We start from the raw sequence: 22,035 nt of genomic DNA, 5'->3' as shown, positions 1-22,035 counted from the left end.
ATTGTGCCGACTTTGAAGTCGCGCATACCTGCAGCAGAGACGCAGCACTGCACGCTGTATACGCGCGTGTTGTCACTTTGTATTTCGGAGTGGACAAACTGTATGATCAATAAATCACTCTAACCTGTTATCCCGAGAGTCATTCTGGTTGAAGAAATCCCTGAATGCCTCTGCATCCAATGTTGCTGAAGCTACAATAATTTTGAGTTGAGGTCTTTTCCTTTGTATCTTCTTAAGTAATCCCACTACTATATCTGTGTAGAGTGTCCTCTCATGCGCCTCATCCAGCATAATTACACTGAAATTTATCAAGCAATTAATCAATCAGTCAATCATGCAATATGTAGACTCAACCAAGCAAGCAATCAATAAATCAATCAATCGATTACCAACCATTTGATCAATTTGTTCATTTATCAAGTGATCAATTGCAATCAATCATTAACCAGGTGATCAAATCAGCTAACCATTTGATAAATCAATCACTTATCCTGTAGTGAACCATCTTTCATTGAGGTAAGACATGCTTATTTTGCTCTGAGCTTATCTTGTTTCCTAATGAGTTCTATTTGAACTTGCCTTCAGTTTTTGACTTGAATTTGTTTTTAAACTACAGCATGCAGTTTTCCTTGTTTGCTTTAATTAATATTTTTTTGTCTGTCCCTGCATAAGAACAGTTTATCTGCTCAAAACGTCGGTTGTTTTTTTGTCTATTCGGTTTTGTTTGTCTGCTCTTGTGTACTTTTGTACTGTTTTGCTGACACTTCTGTGGGCTCTGAAATTGGCAATTTATGGCCATCGAACTTTGCTTATTTTTGTGCCTACATTGGTTGTTTAGTTTACTGACTCTGTTTATGTGCACAGTGATTTCATCACTTGTTCTAGTGTACCATTGTATTCCTATTGATCCTCGTTGTTTTTGCAGGTTTAGCACTTATGAGCCTTGGAACTGGTAATTTTTGGCTATCGAACTTTACAAACTTCTAATGCCTACATTTGCTGTTTTTGCCCCCCTCCCCCTGCATATATTGTCTAGTCTGTATTTTAGTTGTTTCCCCACATCAAGTTGGTGTACCTTGCTCATTTTCTTTCCAATCACTAATCAATAAATCATTCATTCATTCAATTAGCCAATTGACAGGTGATCAAATCAATCATTAACAACTATTCATATCATACAGTCAATAAGTCATCAAAGCCAACTGATTTGGTGAATCTATCAACGAGTCATACAATCCACCAAGGGGTAGTTAGGATGGGGGTTATATCCTAGCCCTCCTGAACAGAGGGCGACATATTAGGTGTTGGATTTATTGTATTCAGGAGGGTTATGGATAACAACATTTTGTAAGGTTGATTCATATCTACCTATATTTTGATAACAGCATATTGGACATCATTTCTCTTACTAGGTAATCATCACCCCCACTCCCCTCCCCCTGAGGCACCTTGATGTTGGATTTATTGTATTCAGGAGGGTTATGGATAACAACATTTAGTAAGGTTGATTTAGACCTACCTATACTTTGATAACAGAGTATTGGATGTCATTTCCATTTCTCTTACTAGGTAGCCTCCCCGAAACAGATGGAGGCACATAGGCATTGGATTTATTGTATTTTTGTACGGTTGATTTAGACCTACCTATACTTTTATAACAGAAGATCGGACATCATTTCTCTTACTAGGTAGCCTCCCCCTGAACAGAGGGAGGCATCTTGGTGTTGGATTTATTGTATTATGAGGGTTATGGATAACAACATTTTATAAGCTTGATTTCGACCTACCTATACTTTGATAACAGAGGATCAGACATCATTTCTCTTACTAAGTAGCCATCTGTCATAAACTGGATAGAAAAAACATGAAAATAAAATATAAATATTTAGAGTAGAGTCCTCCGAGTTTCATCTAGAATAACTACCACAGCAGCTGAAGGGACTCTCCCATCATTGTGTCATGTATTGCAGTGTACCTGCTTTCTCCATAGGGTTAATTATGGGTTTATCCAAGCTTCATATCTAATTGGGATACTTTGTGACATATTTCTATTTCCCTTCTCAGTCTCTTTCATATTTGAGTTCCAGATATTACATTACATTACATTACAGGCATTTATATAGCGCATCTACATCAAGAACGGTGCGCTTGGAAACACAAGAAACAACAGATAGGAATCATCAGCTACATACCTTAACTTTGGTTGACTCTGGGTCTGTACAATCCTCAAATCTAATTGCATAACCTACTTCATGACCTATTATTGCACCTTTTTCTTCTGCTACTCTCTGAGCAACCTGCAATTAAACAATGATTCATAACCTCATACGCAATACATGCGATCCAATCATTTTTTATTTATTTGCCAAAACGCAAACGCTGTATGCGGTCACTAATATTCAACAGTGGACCTCCGCGCCGTCAGCGCAAATATTTTTTAAATAAATTTTGGCTTTATAAATATTAGTAACCTCCACGTGCCGTGTGTCAAACAAATTACGAGAGTGCTGGCCGCCCTATTTTAATTGCGCGCTACCATATTTTCACAGATTGTGATTCGCACTTTAGTTATTGCTCGTCCTGATCGATTTTTGGAAAGGTTAAACATGAAAGTTGTTTATTTTTGAGGAAAATTGTGTGTTATTTGGTAAAGTGAAGAGATGAGAAAGTGATGGTTATGAATGTGGTTAATAACTTTGCATCGGTAATATGTCAGACATTGTGAAAAATCTAAACATTTTGCTTTGGACCTAGGCATATCCCTCAGGGCTTGGGATTTTCCTCAGTTCCAAAGGCAAAATGCTTAGATTTTTCACAATGCCCTCCAAATTAACCATACTAAAATATTATTTTGATCCCAGCAAGGAACTTGATCCATGTGATATGCCAAAATGAGTTGCCCTCCCTCTAAATTTAAAATGCATGCAGGATCTCCATCAAACAGTATAACAGGTTGAAAAAAAATAAAGGTGATAGGTCATGAGGTTTATTCTATACATACTTAAGGCGATATAATACCCGATTTTCATCAGTACCCTCTTCTTTTTTTTTTTTCTTGCAAATTTATTAAGTACATATATATGTTTATCACCTCATGTCCTGAACTTATAAAATATATCTACATATAAAGTGAATTTCAACAATTTTAGTAAGTCATTTTAGCCCTATATATTTTTTGTTTACTGTAACCTAGTAACTCAGATCTGTGTTTCATAACAAACCATAATTTATTCTTTTGAAAATGTTCAAGTAGGGTACATGAATAGAATACATTAAATCCTTTGTTATACTCTCTATAGAAAATCTATAGTGGTGCATGCAAAATACCTACCATGATATAACACTGAATAAATTAAATAAACACTTATACAATGGATGCATAGTCATTAGTTGTTAGGAGAAGAAAAGGCTATTAGGTCACCGTATGTCAGGTTATAGGTCAATTGGTTCAGGTCAAATTTAAGCATCAATTTTGAATACACATGTGAGAGTCTGTGATATCATATGAGGCATAATTTTGATATTCTGTCTTTAACTGGATATATATCGAGAAGTGCATGGTGGATATACTAATATACCTTGGGATGTAAATGGTGAGTACAATTTAGAATGCCTAGTTGAGACGGATTTCACAAATAAATATAAAATAGTTACCAAAATCACAAAACTTAAGCTTACGGAAAACTACCCAATATGGTTGTATAGGTGACAAGAAATACATTTTTTTTCATCATTGCTGTAGTATGGTTGTTGTAACCTGTTACCTATGGCTTAATTAAGTTTCAGTGCAATAATGTCGCAAGTTAAAAATGCAAAATATAGCTCAACATTGAAAATAGAAGCATTTTAACCAGTTCCTTTTTGATAGTTGTGGAGCACCAAGTTCATGAAGTCATAAAAGAAATCAGGAACCACTTATTCCCATTTTACATATCAACTTTATTTCCCTAATGTGTTAGCAACACATATCCAAAATTTTAACGAAATCCGTTGATAGTAAGCTTTCCAAAATGAAGTGAATTTAAATCATCAGTGATGTACCTCCTTTTGGCTTCTATCTGTAAAAGCATGTAAGCTACATTGATACCGATACCACCAATAAAACGAGAAGATTTGCCCCTTCATTTTGCATACCACTTTGTCCAATTTTTTTTTTGTAATTTCTTCACAAAATGCAAAAAATGCAAAAAAAATCAATGGGTGTAGTACTCCTTAAAAGGCACCAATTGAACATAATTTTGGGTGCATTATCCCATTATTATTCAAAATGCAATCCAAAATGTTCTTGATTATGGGCCTTCTGTGTTAAAATAAATTAGTTGAAATAAATGTTACTGGTATAGTTATATTTATGGAAAGATCATCCAAACAAACATAGAGGGTAATTCAAATATTTTTTGTTTGACAAATCCAATGAAAAAGTACTCACGACTTTAGATATTACTTACTGTAACAGCAGCAACTCTCCTTGGTTGTGTGATTCCTACAACATGACCATGTGCAGCCCAGCCAGACTCCAGTAGATACTGTGGAATCTGGGTTGTCTTGCCTGACCCTGTCTCACCAACAATCACTACGGTTTGGTATTTCTCTAGTAGATAAAGAATGTGATTCCTATGCTGTCAAAATAATTGAAAATTGGTAACGAATAATTAATCTATAGAGAAAATTAATTTGGGAATAATTCTGGTGTTGTAGCGATGCAGGCGTCGATATTGTCGGTGTGCAAGAACACCGTCTTATTACATCATCCCCCACTGACGAGTTATGGTCAGACGACAAGAACTGGGTACTTATTTACAGTTCTGCCACAGACCAGAGGCAGGGTGGTGTTGGACTTCTAATGTCAAGGCACATCCATAGGTGTCTTCAGAGTGTGCAGACCATCAATCAAAGAATACTAACAGCTTCATTTAATGGGAACCCCCAGCTTACGGTTACAATTATTTATGCCCCAACTGAATCAGCAACCTCAGGGGAAAAGGACAGTTTCTATAATCCACTAAAAGACCATCTTGAAAAGGTGAAGAGGCACAACATCCACCTCGTCATTGGTGATTTCAATGCCAGAATTGGCCAAGATAGCCATGTATCTCATCCAGCTGTGGTTGGTCCTCATTGTTTTTACGACACAACAAATGACAATGGAGAGAGACTAGTGAATTTATGCCAGGAATTCAAGCTCCGTCCTTCACAATCAAGATTTCCCCAACCCAAAAGTCGTCTCTGGACATGGATGCACCCAACGGGCTCAAAACACCAACTGGACCACATCCTTGTCAACAGCAAGTGGGTTAATTCCCTGCGCAATTGCAGAGCTTATAACTCTGTAGAGCTGGATTCAGACCATCGAATACTCAGCATACGACTACACACCAGTCTCCGAACCACCAAAGGTAAACCTTGTAAGAGGCCTAAGTACAACTGGAAGAAGCTGCTTCATGCTCCTACTAAGAACCGTTTCCAGATTGAACTTTCAAACAGATTCCAGGTCCTCCAGTCTGACGACAACGACCAGTCACCAATTTCTGAGAGGTATGAAATGTTTGAGAAAGTAGTCGAAGAAGTCGCGGAAGAGGTTGTTGGAAAATGTAGCCCTTGTGGAATGCCAAGCTGGGTGACAGACAAGACCCTCAAGTTAAGATCAGAAAGAGATGCAGCCAAGAAGACATATCTACTTGTTAGAACTCACCATGCCAGAGAAGTGTGGAGAAAGCTCAACACCCAGCTCAACGAGTCATATAGGGCTGATAAACTTGCCTCTATACACAGGCAGATGGAAGACCTGCAAGTAGCAAATGAAAATGGCAATTACAACACCACATGGAAAATAATCCATGACATCTCGGGGAAGAAGAAGAAATCAAATCCCAAAGCGAAGAAGAGAGATGGGACAATCCCCTCAAGCGACAAAGAACTACTTGCTGAGTGGAAGGACTACTTCTGTGCCTTGCTGAACAATGACAATGGACCACCAACATCTGATCTCCCACCACCCGCCGACCAGGACTTGCCTATTTGTGCTGATCCCCTACCCTGAAGAGACAAGAAAAGCCATTCAAGCAATGAAAACAAACAAAGCTGCTGGACTGGACTGTGCGATTACCACTGAGGCACTCCAGGGTGGTGGTGAAGCTATGGTAGACATCATCCATAAATTCTGGTGTAGAAGTTTTTACAAAGCTTACGCCACCAGAACAGTGGATTACCAATGTTATTGTTCCCCTTCCAAAGAAAGGAGACCTCAGCCTCATGAACAACTATAGAGGAATCACACTGATGTCAGTTGCAGCCAAGGTGTACAATAGGATCCTACTGAATAGAATTAGGGACCATGTTGATCCTGTAATAAGAAGTAACCAGGCCGGATTTAGACCAGGCAGAAGCTGTGCACAGCAAACGCATATCCTCCGTAGAATCATGGAGGCTTTCCATAGTTACCAACTTCCACTAACTATAACATTCATTGACTTCAAGAAAGCCTTTGATTCAATCAACAGGAATATGATGTTTTCTGTTTTGCGGCACTATGGTATCCCTGAGAGCATCGTAAAGGCAATACGTGTACTGTATACTAATTCGCAAAGTGCCGTATTGGTAGATGGCAACATCTCGGATCCCTTCCTAGTGACTACTGGAGTATTGCAGGGGGGTGTTCTAGCCCCATTCCTATTCATTGTTCTCATCGACTATTTGATGACGATGGCTACCGAGGGGAATAACAGCGGTGTTGAAACACACCCACGCCGCTCCAGGCGTTATCCTGCCAAGGTTTTGAACGACTTGGATTTCGCTGATGATATTGCCTTGCTTGAATCTTCCATCCCGCGGGCACAGGCACAGCTGACCAGAACAGCGGCTGCAGTCTCATCATCAGTGTTCCCAAAACTGAGTACATGACCATCAACTGCAATCCTCAGCCACCACTCCAAGTATACGGAGAACCCATCAAGTATGTCACTGATTTTAAATATCTTGGTTCCATGATGGGCTCTAGCATCAGTGACCTCTCCCGACGGAAGGCACTTGCTTGGTATGCATTTTGGAAACTGGAGCATCTGTGGAGAAGTTCAACAATCACTGTTGCAACAAAAGTCAAGCTATTTAACACCACTTGTGTTACAGTATTGCTCTATGGCTGTGAGTCCTGGGTGATATCTACTGATATGGAAAATAAGATCAACGCTTTTGGTACATCATGTTACAGGATAATGCTGAACATCAAGCGCACCGACCATGTTAGTAATGAAAGGGTCTATACCATCACCAACACTGTGCCTCTTATCAACTCTGTCAGATCACGACAACTACGATTCCTGGGACATATCCTGAGGATGCAGGAAGATGAACCATGCAGAAGATATGCTCTCTACACCCCATTACATGGTAAAAGAAGACCTGGAAGGCAAAGAACATCCTACTTGTCTTATGTGCAAAAACTGTTGGGGATTTCGACAACTTTCTACTGCCAGATGCCATTGCCACTTTGGCTTCAGATCGTAGTACATGGAGAAACTTTGTAGTCGCCTGCTTCGCAGCCGAATGAAATGAAATGAATTCTGGTGTATCCTGCGCACAAGTATAACCCTAACCAGAACCTAACCCTAAAACAGGGTAAACCAGAATTGTACCTTAATTTATAAAAACATTTTAATATACAAATTGGAAGGAGCCGATCAGACACAGTTGCTGTGTTAGTCACTGATATCTGAAAAGACCCGCCACATGCAAGGTAGTCAGTTGAAATCAAAACTGGGGTGTCAAATTTAGTGTCCTGCCTGATTGGATGGTAGCAAGTTCTGTCTGGTGTAAGTACTATCTATTTAAATTTATCTAAATCAAAGAGATTCAATCGGTTAATATGCTACAAGGTTTTGCTAATTATGAAAAATAATTGTAGCCACAATATACGCTCTTATAATATGAAATTGGTTAATTTTTTCAAACCTGATTTTTTTTGCATATTTGTAATGTTTACACATGTCCCAACTTGCACTTAAGTGGAATCAGCCAAATTTGTTGTGTTTGTAGGGCCAAACAGCAGCACTGCTCTATTAAAAGGGCATTTTGTGATCCACAGCCTCATCCCCCACTTTTCTCAAAAAAGTTGAGATTTGTATATCACTGGAAACCTCTGGCTACATTATGTTTATGTACAAAATATTTCTTGCAGATTAATTCGCTTAGCAAAGATATCGTGAAATTTGAATTTCGTTCTGGTGCACCAGAACGAAATTACAACGTATTGTCTATGGAGCAGTGTAATACACATAATCATGCACATAACTCATAAACGCAATATCGGAATCAACTGAAATGTTAGGAATGTGCTTTTTTCGTGGATATGTACTGAAAAATGTCATAAAAGAGGATGCTAGGATCACGAAATACTCCTTTAATTTAATAGCTCTCTACATGTATACCATTTTTTGCCCCAATGTGACAGTGACATCAACACACTGAGGTAGCTGTATCGCACACACATCCATGCGGCATCTTTAATTAATACAGCAAATTCTAACAAGTTGAATCTGCGTCCAATGATATGCGCATTGATGTCACACACATCAGGATGAAAAATGGTATTGGCAATGTTCCCACTGAGAATTTTGTTTTCAGGTCAATTTGACCATTTACTGAGATTTTTGGTTTGGACTTGGCTTGTACCAAAATCTCAATTGGCCTGAAAACATCTTTCTCATTTTTCTTCATGAAAGACTTTGTGCCAATTCCGGCACCTTAGCAGTTGTAAGTTTTGCACCAATACAGCATTAGTGGGAACACTGCCGCTAAATCAATACATGTAATGTTTTTTTGAATATGTCCAACAATCTGAACAAACATACCTTAAATACAGGCAGTCTTTGTCTTTGTTGTTCAATAGATAATGACACATACGGGTTGTAAACAACACAGCTGCCACTTCCTTCTGTACCCTCAGTAGGTTGAGATCTTTCTTCTTTGAGACCTACTCCTGGAGCTTCAGTTCCTGATGACATAAAAATATTATGATGATCTCATAATAGACAAACAAGTTGGGTAAAATGCAAAATATTCAGAATTTTAACTCCATGGTTTTGAGATACCAAGCTCTAACTTAAATTGTAATTGTTGGTCGCAACACATAGTGGCGTAGGATGATTTTGGTCATTTTTATGCAATTTGGCCTGACAGTTTTAATATCAAGTTCCAAGTAAGAAAGCTCAGCTATACTTGATTAATTAATATTGACCTATGTTAACAATACCGGAAGAATCCAATATCCTCCTTTTCAAATACTGATGTATGATCAACATACACCATGCGGATTTGATGACATTTTAGGCACATACATGTAATCAGCATCATCCATCAATGAAATAATGCAAATTTGGTGTATGGATAAAAAAGTAAAGCTAAAGATTTTCCAACAAAAGAAACTTTTCTGAAGTGAAATTTGGGAGTACAAACTGAATCTGCCACAATATGCACAATTTGCTAAACAGGCAAAAAAATGTGGGGAGCCAAGGGGTTTATAAAATTACCTGGTTTCCAAAACTTTGGCTTTATGTTTGCCATGGTGTCCTAACAGCTCCTAGCCACCTGTTGTCTGATATGTCCTCCTTGCAGCTGTGTTATTTTATTCAATACAATTCCACTTTGTAGTAGTGTAAATTCCATTCAATATTTCTTTCACAATTTCACTTCCATTTCTTCATCTTGATGTGGTAAAAGGCTAGGGGAGATAAAAAAAAAAGAATGTGAGCTGGAGCCTATAGTAATTTGCAGAATAGATTTGCTACGTCAAACCTCTATATATCTAGCGATCCGAAGCATGTGGAAACAGGCATTATGCATGCATGACCCTTGAAAAGGGGACAAATTTCATTCATAAAAATATATCATGGCTTCCAAGTGATTAAAGGTAATTTGAGCTGATGATGTCATGGGTATAGTTAGATGCACTGTTCTGTGGTGTCCCAATTGCTCATTGCTATGCTGTGGACTTTTGCATGTACATGTATACATGTAAAAAGTGGTACTCAGTGGAGTCTTTCAATATAAGTATTTACTTAAACGCGCCCCTTTTTTTAAATTTAAATATGCCCCATCTTTTTTCAAAGAAAAAGTGACCTTATGACAGCGTTCAAGCTTTGACTTGCGTTTGGCGGACAGAATGGTGGAAACTTAAAGTGAAAGATATCCTACTTAAAGGAACTTTTTCTAGGGTGAAATTTTGTGTAGAATCTGAATCTGACATAAAAAATGCATAATTATCAACTTGAAAATTTTCCCCATAGCACTGTACAGGCATATTTCTGCCCAAAATCGTCAAATTTGAGCAAAATTTTTGTTAAAAAATAAGTCCTTCAAAATGGAGATACTAAATGGGGCTAAACAAAAACATGTTGCTCTAGAGAAAGGTATTGGTTAGAGCAACATGTTCTTTGTTTAGCCTTACACCTCCCAGTTTTGAAGGACTTGTTTTTTTAACAAAATCCATTACTTTTTTCACACCCTCAAAATTCTTAGGGGTGGGGGTAGCATATTGCAAGTTATTTTCTTTTCTGTAAATCTAGCTTACTTATTTGTTATATCACCATTTAGCTATTGCAATACTGAGAAAAAAGACACTTAAAACATCCCTATAGCTCATACCATTGTGGAGATATGGCATTTTCAAATCGAAAATGAGGCAAATATTATACTTTTTTCCAAATCAATTGTCACCCGAACCTTTGAGTTTCTACCCCTGCTATGAAAATTATAAAGAAATATATGGATCCCATTCAATGCTTTTAATATCACAATTGTACCCTTGTTACACAATTAGCATAGAAAATTAGGCACTATTTGATAGTTTTCATGTTCATACACTCACAGGAAATTAGCAAGTCAAAATTTTTGTCACCCCAAAACGGCCATTTTCGGCCAAAATTGGACCAAAATATGAATTTTTCTCAAAATCAGTGAAAAATAAGGGGTTTTAAGTGCCAAAATCTGAAAATATGTGACATTTTACCCATAATAACATTTAAGTAATCAAGAATTTTGACTGTTTTCACCCCTAAATACTTTTTTCACGGTTTGTCCGCCAAACGTAAATCAAAGCTTGAACGCTGTCTTATGCAGAAATTTCTATGCTACAGCATGCCAACTGACATACTGTCATGATCGGAAAATTCAGACCTTTGTTTCTTACAGAGCGTGATCACACCAGTACTCCTAGAATGCTCCTGAACTGGTAATCAGGAACACTATCAGCAACACTCCTTAAATTTCCAAGTAATTACAATTCCCTGATTTATAAAACCAGTTAATACCCTGAAAAATTATGGAAAATTAAATCGAAAATCTTGAACACTAAATTTGGAACATTGTAACCCATCTGTCAATCACAGACTTATAAACAATAATTTGTTGTGATTTAATATTCATTACCCCCTACTAGGCCTGTTATCAACTGTCGAAAGTATCGATAGTCGGAAAATTCAAAGACTTCCGACATGTTGGTACACTCAATGGTAGTATCGATACACAAACGATGTACCGTCTCCCAACATCAAAAGCCACTAGCCGCTGATAGCTTAAACACTTGAAACAAGACCAAACTACCATTCATGCAAGAAAGCAACTTTTTGTATGGAAAATTACTAGGCCACATCCCCGGCATAGAAAGTTTAGTCACTTGTGCACTCATCCAGGGTCCAACTTGTGACGCCCCGGCATGATTAAGTTTGTTGACCTTAAGTTTGCAGTTCAAGAGCATAGAATTGAATTCACATATTACATGACATGGCACAAGATGTCATCACAGTGATGTGAATAATAACATAATAAATGGACAAACACATATGTAAATATCATGTCAGTGACATGGGCACCTTCCAACCAATTCCAGCTTTGGAATATCATGACATGATGTTCACTATTGTGCAGATCACATAGGGGTAGAGCAGTAATGCCACACACACGATCTTTGTAGAGCATTTGTTTTGATGAATATTGGGTAAGCTTAATTGGAGGTTGGTGATCAATGGGCAAGTAAGATATTTCCCACGCTGTCAGGTTGTTGACTGTCGATACATGTTGATTGTCTGAAGTATTTTCTTCCGACATGGCGATACACACAATCTCTATCGATAACAGGCCTACCCCCACATAATGAGGTTTCAGCCACTCACATTGGATTTTATACAATTTTTGTACATCATCTGGATGATCTGGTTGCTAAAAATCTGACTTCATTCTTCCGATTGGTCAGAGAAATACCTGCAGAGTACTATCGATTTATGATCTGTATCTTCAGATAAAGTTAGCAAATTTTTATGAGATTAACCATGCTAACAATTCGCAGACATGACATTTAAGCAACTACATGTACATGTATGTATTACATGTATTCCCGTCGTGATCGGCATTGCCATTGGCCCTTGTTTACATCATCCGATTTTCCATTGCTCTACAATCATACTATACACATGATACATGCATGGTATCATGATGCTTCACTGACTCTGAATTGATTTGATATAGCTCCAAGCTCTATTCTCATATCCATCATCAGTGGCCTGGATAGACTTCTCGATCACAGTAGTCTGCTCATGAAATGGTACCGTAGATTGGGGTGAATAGGGACAGTTTTAGCACTCTCCAGATTGTAGTTTTTTTCCTGTAGCCCCATGAGCCAAACTTTTGAGGGCATATTATGTCCACCCATGATGCCTTTAATCCACAATTATAAAAAATTGAATATATGTGGGGGGTATATATTTTTTTAATAAAATTTTGGTGTCCCTATTGACCCCCGACTTCGGGGTCAATAGGGACAGCACTGGTTTTGATAAGGAAAGTACAACTTTGAATGAGTGTACTTGCATTTTTACCCCACTTGGAGGTAAAAGGGACACCAAGTGAGTTTTAAAAAACAATAGAAACATGTCAAGGTAATTCATACCATCATAACTGATTAAAATCTGATTTCTTGACAACGTTGATCAGGCTCGTCAGTACAAGAAGAGGAGGGGTAGGGTGTGGTGGGGTAAGGATGGCTGGGGTAGGGTTCTGGGTGGTAGGGAAGTAGGTGGGTAAGGTAAGGTGTTGAGATAGTGGGATCAGGGTGGTGGGGTATAAGAAAAGGTATCATGGTGGTAGAGGTAGTGGATAGGGTGGTGGTGGTGAAGCAGTGGATAGGGTGGTGGGGTAGGGGATAGGGTGGTGGGGTAGATAGGTGAGGTAGGATGGTGGAGTACTGGGGTAGGGTGTGGGGTAGTGAGTTCTGGCAGTGGCATGATAGTATTAGGGGTGGATGAGGGTGGTAGCCTGGGTAGGGTGGTGTTGTAGTGGGGTAGGGCGGTGGGGATGGTAGGTTTAATGAGGCTAGTGGGGTCAGGGTGTGGTATAGTGATTTAAGGGTGGTGGTGGTAGGGTTAAGGTGGTGGGGTAGGTTCATGAGGGTAGTGGGGTAAGGGTGGAGCAGGGTAGGGTGGTAGTGTAGGGTGTGGTGGGGTAAGGGTGGTTGTGGCAAGGGTGTCCCTATTCACCCCGTATTAGGTGACTTATACCTGAAAAATATTTAAAAATTGTTATAAAAATTCCTGTCAGAATTAATAAATAATCTTTTAGAGAAAGTTGTAAGACCTAACAGGCTAGGTCCTGGTGAATTTCCAGCTCATTTTCTAAAATAGTGGCCGTGGGAGCAGGAAAGTTTTGACCACCCCATTTTTTAGAATTTTTTTTAGATAATTTTATTTTGGACACCCTGTATCCTAAATTTATTCTTTAACATCTGCTGAACCATTTTCTGAACACTGTTTGATTGGTCTTTCAATATGTGGAAATAAAAAAAATAAGTGTTAACCAAATGTGAAAAAATGAGATTTCAAAAACTTTTCTCATGTTTGTCCCTATTCACCCCTGCGTCCCTATTCACCCCAATCTACGGTACACAGGGCAGTAATGAATGGCATACCGTACTACATTAGAACCGTGCTATTACGCTATGTTTTGTATTCGGCGAGGATGACGATATTTACATCCAGAACTTGCAAACGGCCACAATGTGTTTTACTTGATATTTTTCACCCTAAATAAGCTTGTGATAATCCCTTACTTATCTCTCGAAAGCGCAATACTTCAAGCTTCTGGATGGGCACTGAAATGTGCTAAAAATCCAATTTCTTGCACTTTCACCTTCGAAATGTCTTGCTAAGTTGCTCATCGCGAATCTTGTTTGCATGGACAACGGAAATAAATATGGCCGACCCCGCATTTAGGGTTCATCCCATTAGTCTTCAACATTGTCAACTGCTATGCACGGTCATCGAATGAGAAATGGTCATTTTGTTCCACTATGTTTACTAGCTTCAAGATCGGGGCCAAAAGACTTACTACATCGCTAAGCGATAGTAATTTTTTTTGGGCCAATGAGGTAGACCATTTTTTGTTGCGTTTGAAAAAGCGCGTATCTCATTGGTCAAGTACTGATCGGCGATGGAGTATAAATTCAGCTTAGCCGCGCATGCTCCATATGCCAGTTTAAAAGCAAATACTCGAGCGTGTGACGAGAGAAACTGCGCTAAAAACGTGGTCTACAAATTGGTTTTTTAAGGAATGCAGAACGGCTATTGACGTCAATTGTACACCCAAACCTCGTATTATATAGAAGCAACAATTTGGAGTGGTTCATATAAATGCAGGTGAGACAAATTCAACAAAAATTGACATAAATACCACCATGGACTTTAGCATTGTAACCAATTCAGTCGCTATACAGATGTTGTATTGCGACTGATTATTCGGGTCTGGCGGCTAGGGGACGAGGGGTAACCTTGTCAATCAATGGTTATTCTATTGTCCACCAAAGTTAAGCTTATGACATCACCAATACGTTTATATCCATGATCAATTCAATCGATAGGCAATTATCCCGAAGGACCACTGTGCGAAATTGACCAAGTTATTATGCTGCGTGGAATAAAAGTTAAATAAATGTAAAATATTACAATTTGAAATGAAATAAAAATATATAATAATAATGAAAAATCATCACAATGTTATAAATAATAATATAACTTTTATGTTAAATCATTGTCCATTTATAATATAAAGCTACCAAGTAATCTACATTTTAATGTGAAGGTCTGAAAGGCCATCCCGGCAAACACACAACGTTTTTAAAACGTTTTAAACAGGTTAGGCCTATTTTTTTGGGTTTTGGTTTTGGTAAAAACGTTTTAATAACATTAAATGTCTGGTTAAATAAGGTCATGAAAACATTTTAAAACGTTTTGTATAGAAACACACTATACAAAAATGTTTTCAAAATGTTATTGAGTAAAGTATTAAAGCGCGCCGCCATAGCTTAATTCCATGATCTCGATCCTATTTTTATCGATATACATCGATCACTTATCGGATTAAGAATTAATGAAAATGTGTAAATAGGAAAATGTGTAATAAGAAACGCAAAATTTATGACAAAGCCCGCAAAACTGGTGATTTTGCTATGTGGGACAAATATACAAAGACATTAGACGCAAAAATGACAGAGAATTGAGGAAACTTCAAAGGAAATACATCTGCGATGTTTGTGATACCCTGGAAAGCAACAATACAAAACCTTTTTGGAGATATATAAAATCTCTCCGTAGGGAGGTTTTTGGTGTTGGTCCATTAGAACATCTGGGCGCATAGCTTCCAGTGCCAAAGACAAAGCGGAGGCTTTGAATGCCCAATTTTGCTCTGTTTTCACGGATGAAAACATCCAAACATTCCCAACTTCACTCAAAGTACTGTTCCTGATATGCCTGATATAATTATTACTACCCCAGGGATAGAAAAGCTTTTGAAAAACCTCAATGTTCAAAAAGCAACTGGACCTGATAACATTCCTGCCAAGATTCTGAAAGAATGTGCTTCTTCCATTGCTCCAATTTTGCAAAAGATCTTTCAAAAATCTTTATCATCCAGTGCATTATTACCACAAGACTGGCGTGATGCAAATGTTTCACCAATTTACAAAAAGGACAATAGATCATCACCTTCAAATTATCGCCCAGTCTCCCTCACAAGTATCGTCAGTAAACAATTGGAGCATATCATTGTTAGCAACATAATGGCTCACTTTGACAAGTAGGCCTACTCAATTATCAGTGATAAGCAACATGGTTTTAGACGAGGAAGATCGTGTGAGACTCAGTTATCGGGTCTTGTTGATGACCTAGCTCAAGTGCTAAATGTCCGTGGCCAAATAGACCTGTGCATCATGGACTTTAGTAAAGCATTTGATGTTGTGCCCCATCGCCGTCTGCTTGCTAAACTTCACCACCTCGGGATTAGAAATAATATGCAGAATTGGATCCAAGCGCTTCTTTCCAATAGGACCCAGAGAGTCATCATTGATAGTGAACATTCTGCTAAATCTCCTGTTGTGTCGGGAGTTCCTCAAGGCACAGTTTTGGGGCTTCTGTTATTCCTCGCTTATATAAACGATCTCCCGGACAACATCACATCTCAAGTTAGGATGTTTGCGGATGATTTGATCTTATACCGGCAAATTGACTCTATCAATGATTGTCACACCCTTCAACATGACATAAATTCCCTCTGCAACTGGGAAGCCATGTGGCAGATGAAATTTAATAAAGCTAAGTGTTTTATCATGAGGATGACTCATAAGAAAACCCCCTTGGATCATCAACATTTTATGGGTGATTCGCTGCTTCAGGAAGTAAATCAACACCCATATCTGGGTGTTGAACTCTCAAATGATCTCGCGTGGACAAAGCACATTCACCAAACTGTCACTAAGGCAAACAAAATTCTTGGCCTCATCAAGAGAAACTTGTGGAACAGTTCATCTAAAACAAAGGAAATAAAGCCTATAAAACACTAGTTAGACCCAAGTTGGAATATGCTAGTCCAATTTGGGACCCCTACCATAAGACATTAAAAGATAGCCTTGAAAAAGTACAAAGGCGTGCTGCGAGATTTGTAAAAAGTGATTACGGGCGGACAAGTAGTGTTACAAACATGCTTCAAGAACTTGGATGGGACACCCTGGAAACTCGTAGAACTCATGCTAAACTCATCACCATCTTCAAGGAAACTCATGGACTCATCCCAAGCAATATCAGTCATCTCCAGGTCGGCAATTTCCCTACTAGTACTATATGTACCCGTTCATCACATAATTTGAATTACAATATCCCCCAATCCAACAAAGACTGCTACAGAAAATCCCTTTATCCTTGCACTATCCCTCAATGGAACTCTCTCCCTCCTGAAACAAAAACAGCAGCTTCAGTTCAGTGCTTCAAGACTATGCTAGTCGGGATTTTACGTTGTCACTATTACATTCGCATGGACGGACATTTTTTTGCGGGCTCGCTAGGATTCTAGCGAGTAGTTTTCTTGCAGTATTTGGCTTATTTATCATCCAATTTATATCCTTCAATGTACCTGTATATCGTTAGCATATCACGCCAGCGGTCAAAAAAAAAAAGTTTTTGAGGTTTCTGATCGTCACGATGAAACATTTTTTAAAAAAACACGACTTTCTCAGTTCTCCCAGCCATTTTGTTTACTTGTTGTTACCGACGTCACCAATTATTCTCGACCCCACTTGTGCAACGTGGCTGTATCGCGAACACGACTTGACGACAGAAACCGGCTGTAAATGAGGTGGGTCATCTCGTGACTTGCATTGTTTCACCACCGATCACGCTCGTCGGACGTAGGGGGTTGATGGCTTGGAAATTATCTTTTAAGTATCAGAAATTCCAAGTTTAATTTACTTGGATACATTGAATAAGATAACTATGATTTGGAGATCAGATATGTGAGTACCAATTTCATATAAATTAAACTGAATTGCAAAAAAAATTGTTGAAATGTTTGAGCTGCGCAAAACGTTAAGTGTGTAAATCCCATTGACACACAAAATGGCATAAGCCAGTCTCAGTGTACAAACAGCGTACACAAGACTGGCAAGCGAGTCTAGACTATGTCTATGCTGCAGGACGCCACACCAGTAACACCAACATGACCAAGTAATGCATGATGATGCGGAACTGCACGTCACGTCAACAGCCACTACTGGGGCGATTTGTGCAGCAACCACATCAAGATCAAGAATTGGACACAACAGATGAAGTATTTGATTGACAAGGTTACCCCTGCGTCCCCTAGCCGCTTGTATTCGGTCTAGTACTACATGTACATAATCATGTATGACCATGTGACTAGCTCGAGATACTCTAGCTAAAATACAGGTTTACATTTACTATCTTACATTATCTTGCTGCATTTCAGCTAGAGCGCCAGACGACAAGCTTCCGGGTTTTTTGGAGAACAATACTGTTACGTAAGATGAAGAAGAAACCCGCCTCGGAGCCCGCCCTACTCATTATTTCATTGTACTTATTGCAATTTGTCTCCATATATTACGTAATCAACACAAAGGTTTTGTGAGGATTAGTGAGTGGATAAGAAATTGACAGCGGAGGATACGAAGGACACGCCGATTGTTCGTTGTCAATCATGAATTGCAGCAACGTTTTAATATTTTACTCCATGGCATTCCGCAAGCACACAAATTGTGCCGTATTTTTCCAAAGATCATCTCATATGAAGTAAGCTGAATTCGATCTGTACTTTTGTAACATTCCGATCGCTTTTGATCACCTATTATCGACGAATTTGATTGAAAACACGTGAGTTCATATTGTGTAAACATAATTAGCATAGACACAAATGAAATTACGATGCAATACGATGCAATTTGAATGCGCAGCAGATCTATAGAAATAAGGCTGCCCGGCGTATGCAGAATTAGACCACGTCTGCATGTGACTGTACATGGTAAAATTCATGAAAATGCCCCGCAAAATGCACATCAAAAATTCCATAATATACCATGGAACGAGGCAATTGTCAAGAATAAATTTAGTTGCTGACGCTATTTCTTACCGGAGGGTGGCAAAAACTTGACAGTTAACACATGTAAACTGCAGATAAGATGTGTTTTTGATCTAAATTTGACCGTCTGACATTCTAAAAAGTGAAGAATCGAAAATCGCCTCTTCACGCTATTCGCAGCATGTCGCCCACCCGAAGGGCGACCTCTCTGGCTGGCGCTCGCACTTGATCATCATTTAAGATCATCATGATTGTTTCTGCGGCGTGGGGAGGGGCAGGCTATACATCGTGAGAAGAATTTAACTAATTATACTAGGGCCCTTTTTATAGGGCTAAATAGATATGGAGGATAGTATGATGTCAAGGATGTAAATAACAAAAATAAAATAAAAACACGACCAACAGTTCCAAATCTACACCACCAAATTGGACCCCTTCACCAACGCGCTTTGACCACTGCAGTGGAACGACCTTCAACAAGACTGCATCAACCAGCCTTCAAAGACAACATTTAAACAAAGCATCTCCCCCGCCCTTAATTTTTTGTGACCACCCACCTCCTGTTAAAATGGGCCCTTCTTCCTATGTAAGTGCAGACTTCAAAAAGAAGATAATCGCACTGCAGTGTGTTGTGCTCTCCGCATCCAAGATATTGCAGACAGCAAAGTTCAGTGCAAAATATTTACAGTGATGAAGTGCTTTAAAAATACTATAGATGGCTGCTGGTTACTTGGCATCCCCCTTTAATGCCAGTCTGAAGGCATCAAGGGTTGGGTATTCAGCAGGATCTGTCCTTAGAAGATTCCAATCCCGGCTGGATCTTGGAAAGAAGGAGGAAGCAAATTGGTTGGAGTTGTAGTGACCAATCCAGAATCTGGAGCTATGACCTCTGGTGTGGGATTTCGCCTCGTTGAGGTACTCTCTAAATCTGAGTGATGTCAACCAAGTTGTAGCGGATGCGATACAGCATGGACATTCTGCTTTGGTGACGTCTGCTTTCCAGAGTTGGCCATTGAAGGTCTTTCAGTAGGCCAGTCACGCTTGTCCTACGGTCATATTTCCCCATGACATACCGGTTAACGGGCTCCACTGCGCTGTACCTGCTCAACCTTCTTTATGTTCCGTTGAGTGTGTGGGTCCCAAGCCACTGCGGCGTATTCTGCTATTGGGCGAACATAAGTCATGTAGGTGGCTTCTTTGATTGATCTGCTGCAGTAGTGGAATTTGCGTCCCAGGAAAGCACAGGTTGAGTTTGCTTTCTTTGTGATGGCGTCAATGTGGTCGTTGAAGTTAAGTTTGGAATCCACGTGCAGGCCCAAGTACTTGGCTGACGAGACAGTCTCCAGGATTTCACCATGGATGATGTAAGGTGTGCAGATTGGTTTGCGTTTATTTGTGATTCTTACGACCTGGCATTTGGATGGATGGAATTCCATGAGCCAGGTACGTTCCCATTTCTGCAGTGCATTCAAGTCATCTTGAAGAAGTGAGGAGTCTGAGGCAGATGATATTCGCTTGTACAGCACGCAGTCGTCTGCGAAGAGACGGACTTCTGAGCTCTTGACACAACTTGGCAGGTCTTTAATAAAGATGAGGAAGAGCAGTGGCCCCAGCACACTGCCTTGAGGGACGCCAGATGTGACTCTCACCTCGTTAATAACTTGCCCTTCTATAACTACCTGCTGAGTACGGTTGGTTAGGAAGTCGCTCGTCCATTTCAGGATGATACTATTCACGCCATAGTGTTTGGCCTTATGCAGGAGGAGTCTATGGGAGACCATGTCAAACGCTTTGGCGAAGTCTAGAAGGACGAGGTGAGTCTGGCTCTTAGGTATATTCGTCTCAGTTCTCATCAATAGTCTTCGCCAAGTCGTGGATGGTGAGTATTAGCTGAGTATCGCAAGATCTCCTCTTCCTGAAGCCATGCTGCGAGTCGGTTAATATGTTGTTCTCGGAGAGGTGGTTAATAATTGCGCAGTGTACAATGTGTTCGCATAACTGGCATAGGATACATGTGAGAGAAATCGGCCTGTAGTTTGAAGCGTCTGCTCTGTTCCCCTTTTTGAAGACTGGACTGGCTTTCTTCCACGCAGCTGGTAGGCCCCTATGGTGCCCTGGTCTAGGAAAGCCTGGAATAGTAGTGTGATAGCAGGCGCTATCTCTTCTGCTGTTTCCTTTAGCAGTCTGGCTGGAACTCCATCAGGACCGGTTGCTTTGCGTGGCTTCAGGTTCCGAAGTAGTTTGATGACGCCAGCACAGTTAACTTGGATGTTAGGCAGCGGAGAATGTCTGGTGGCTCCTAAGTCAGGAAGCTGGGTTGCTTGGTCGTTTGTGAAGACAGAGGCAAATTGGCGATTTAATATGTTGGCCTTGGTCCTGGGATCGATGTGAAGTAGATTACCATCCCTTAATGGAGCGACACCAGTCTGATCACAGCGTTTGGCTTTTATCAATGCACCCAGTCACTTGTTACCTCTGGATCGCTGTTGATGATCTTGGACAGGTATTGGTTGTATGATTGGCGGCAGGTAGTCTGAGTTTCCTTCTTCAGGCGTCTAAATCTAGACCAGTCACGTTTCTTATTTGTTCTTCTTGCCTTTCTGTATGCGAGTGCTTTCTTTCTGCAGGTCCTCTTCGTAGCAGTATTGTACCAAGGTTGGTTGAACCGAGTAGTGGTTAGCTTGGATGGCACTTCTCCGGTATTCTACGGAGGAGAAGTTGCTGGAGAACCAACCAAGTTCGTAATGCCCACCCACTAAAGTCAACTTTAAAGTTTTAAGTGCAGTGGCTTTGTGAAAAGTTGAGTAACGTTGTAATATTTTAACTTTATTAGGCAATTTTGAGAGTTTTAAGCAAATTTGTGAAACCTTGAGTAACTTTAGGCAATTTTGAGAAAGTTTTAAGGAACCTTTTAAAACTTGAGTAACTTCAGGCAATTTTTAGAAATGCAACTTTTTGAAATTTTGAGGGTATGGGTAGGCCTGCATATGAAAAGGTTTGGCTACAAAACGATTATCTTATAAATGCATCTAGACCTACGCACAGTTTCCACCTCGATACACCCGAGTACAGAGATTTTTCGGCGAATCTAGCCTCTACACAGTCTGTGTTTATACTACACGGTTTTTTAGGGGG

General features: G+C 39.6%; 1 protein-coding gene across 1 annotated transcript in view; it reads right to left on the bottom strand.

Annotated features, from left to right (window-relative positions):
• The window catches only part of LOC140136345 (probable ATP-dependent RNA helicase DHX35), a 34,870-nt gene extending 25,263 nt beyond the window's left edge, over window positions 1-9,607 (bottom strand). The window contains exons 1-6 of the mRNA XM_072158074.1: window positions 9,525-9,607; window positions 8,847-8,989; window positions 4,449-4,619; window positions 2,193-2,297; window positions 1,788-1,849; window positions 125-298 (exon numbers count right to left, since the gene is read on the bottom strand). Of these exons, the coding sequence (XP_072014175.1) occupies window positions 125-298; window positions 1,788-1,849; window positions 2,193-2,297; window positions 4,449-4,619; window positions 8,847-8,989; window positions 9,525-9,558 (689 nt within the window). The 5' untranslated portion in view covers window positions 9,559-9,607. The remainder of the gene's footprint in view (window positions 1-124; window positions 299-1,787; window positions 1,850-2,192; window positions 2,298-4,448; window positions 4,620-8,846; window positions 8,990-9,524) is intronic.
• Between the last annotated feature and the right edge of the window lie 12,428 nt (window positions 9,608-22,035).

The sequence above is a fragment of the Amphiura filiformis genome, chromosome 16, assembly GCF_039555335.1.
Source record: "Amphiura filiformis chromosome 16, Afil_fr2py, whole genome shotgun sequence".
NCBI classification, from domain to species: Eukaryota; Metazoa; Echinodermata; class Ophiuroidea; order Amphilepidida; family Amphiuridae; genus Amphiura; species Amphiura filiformis.
Note: the sequence above shows the minus strand (reverse complement) of the source record. Positions and strands in the feature narration are given on the sequence as shown.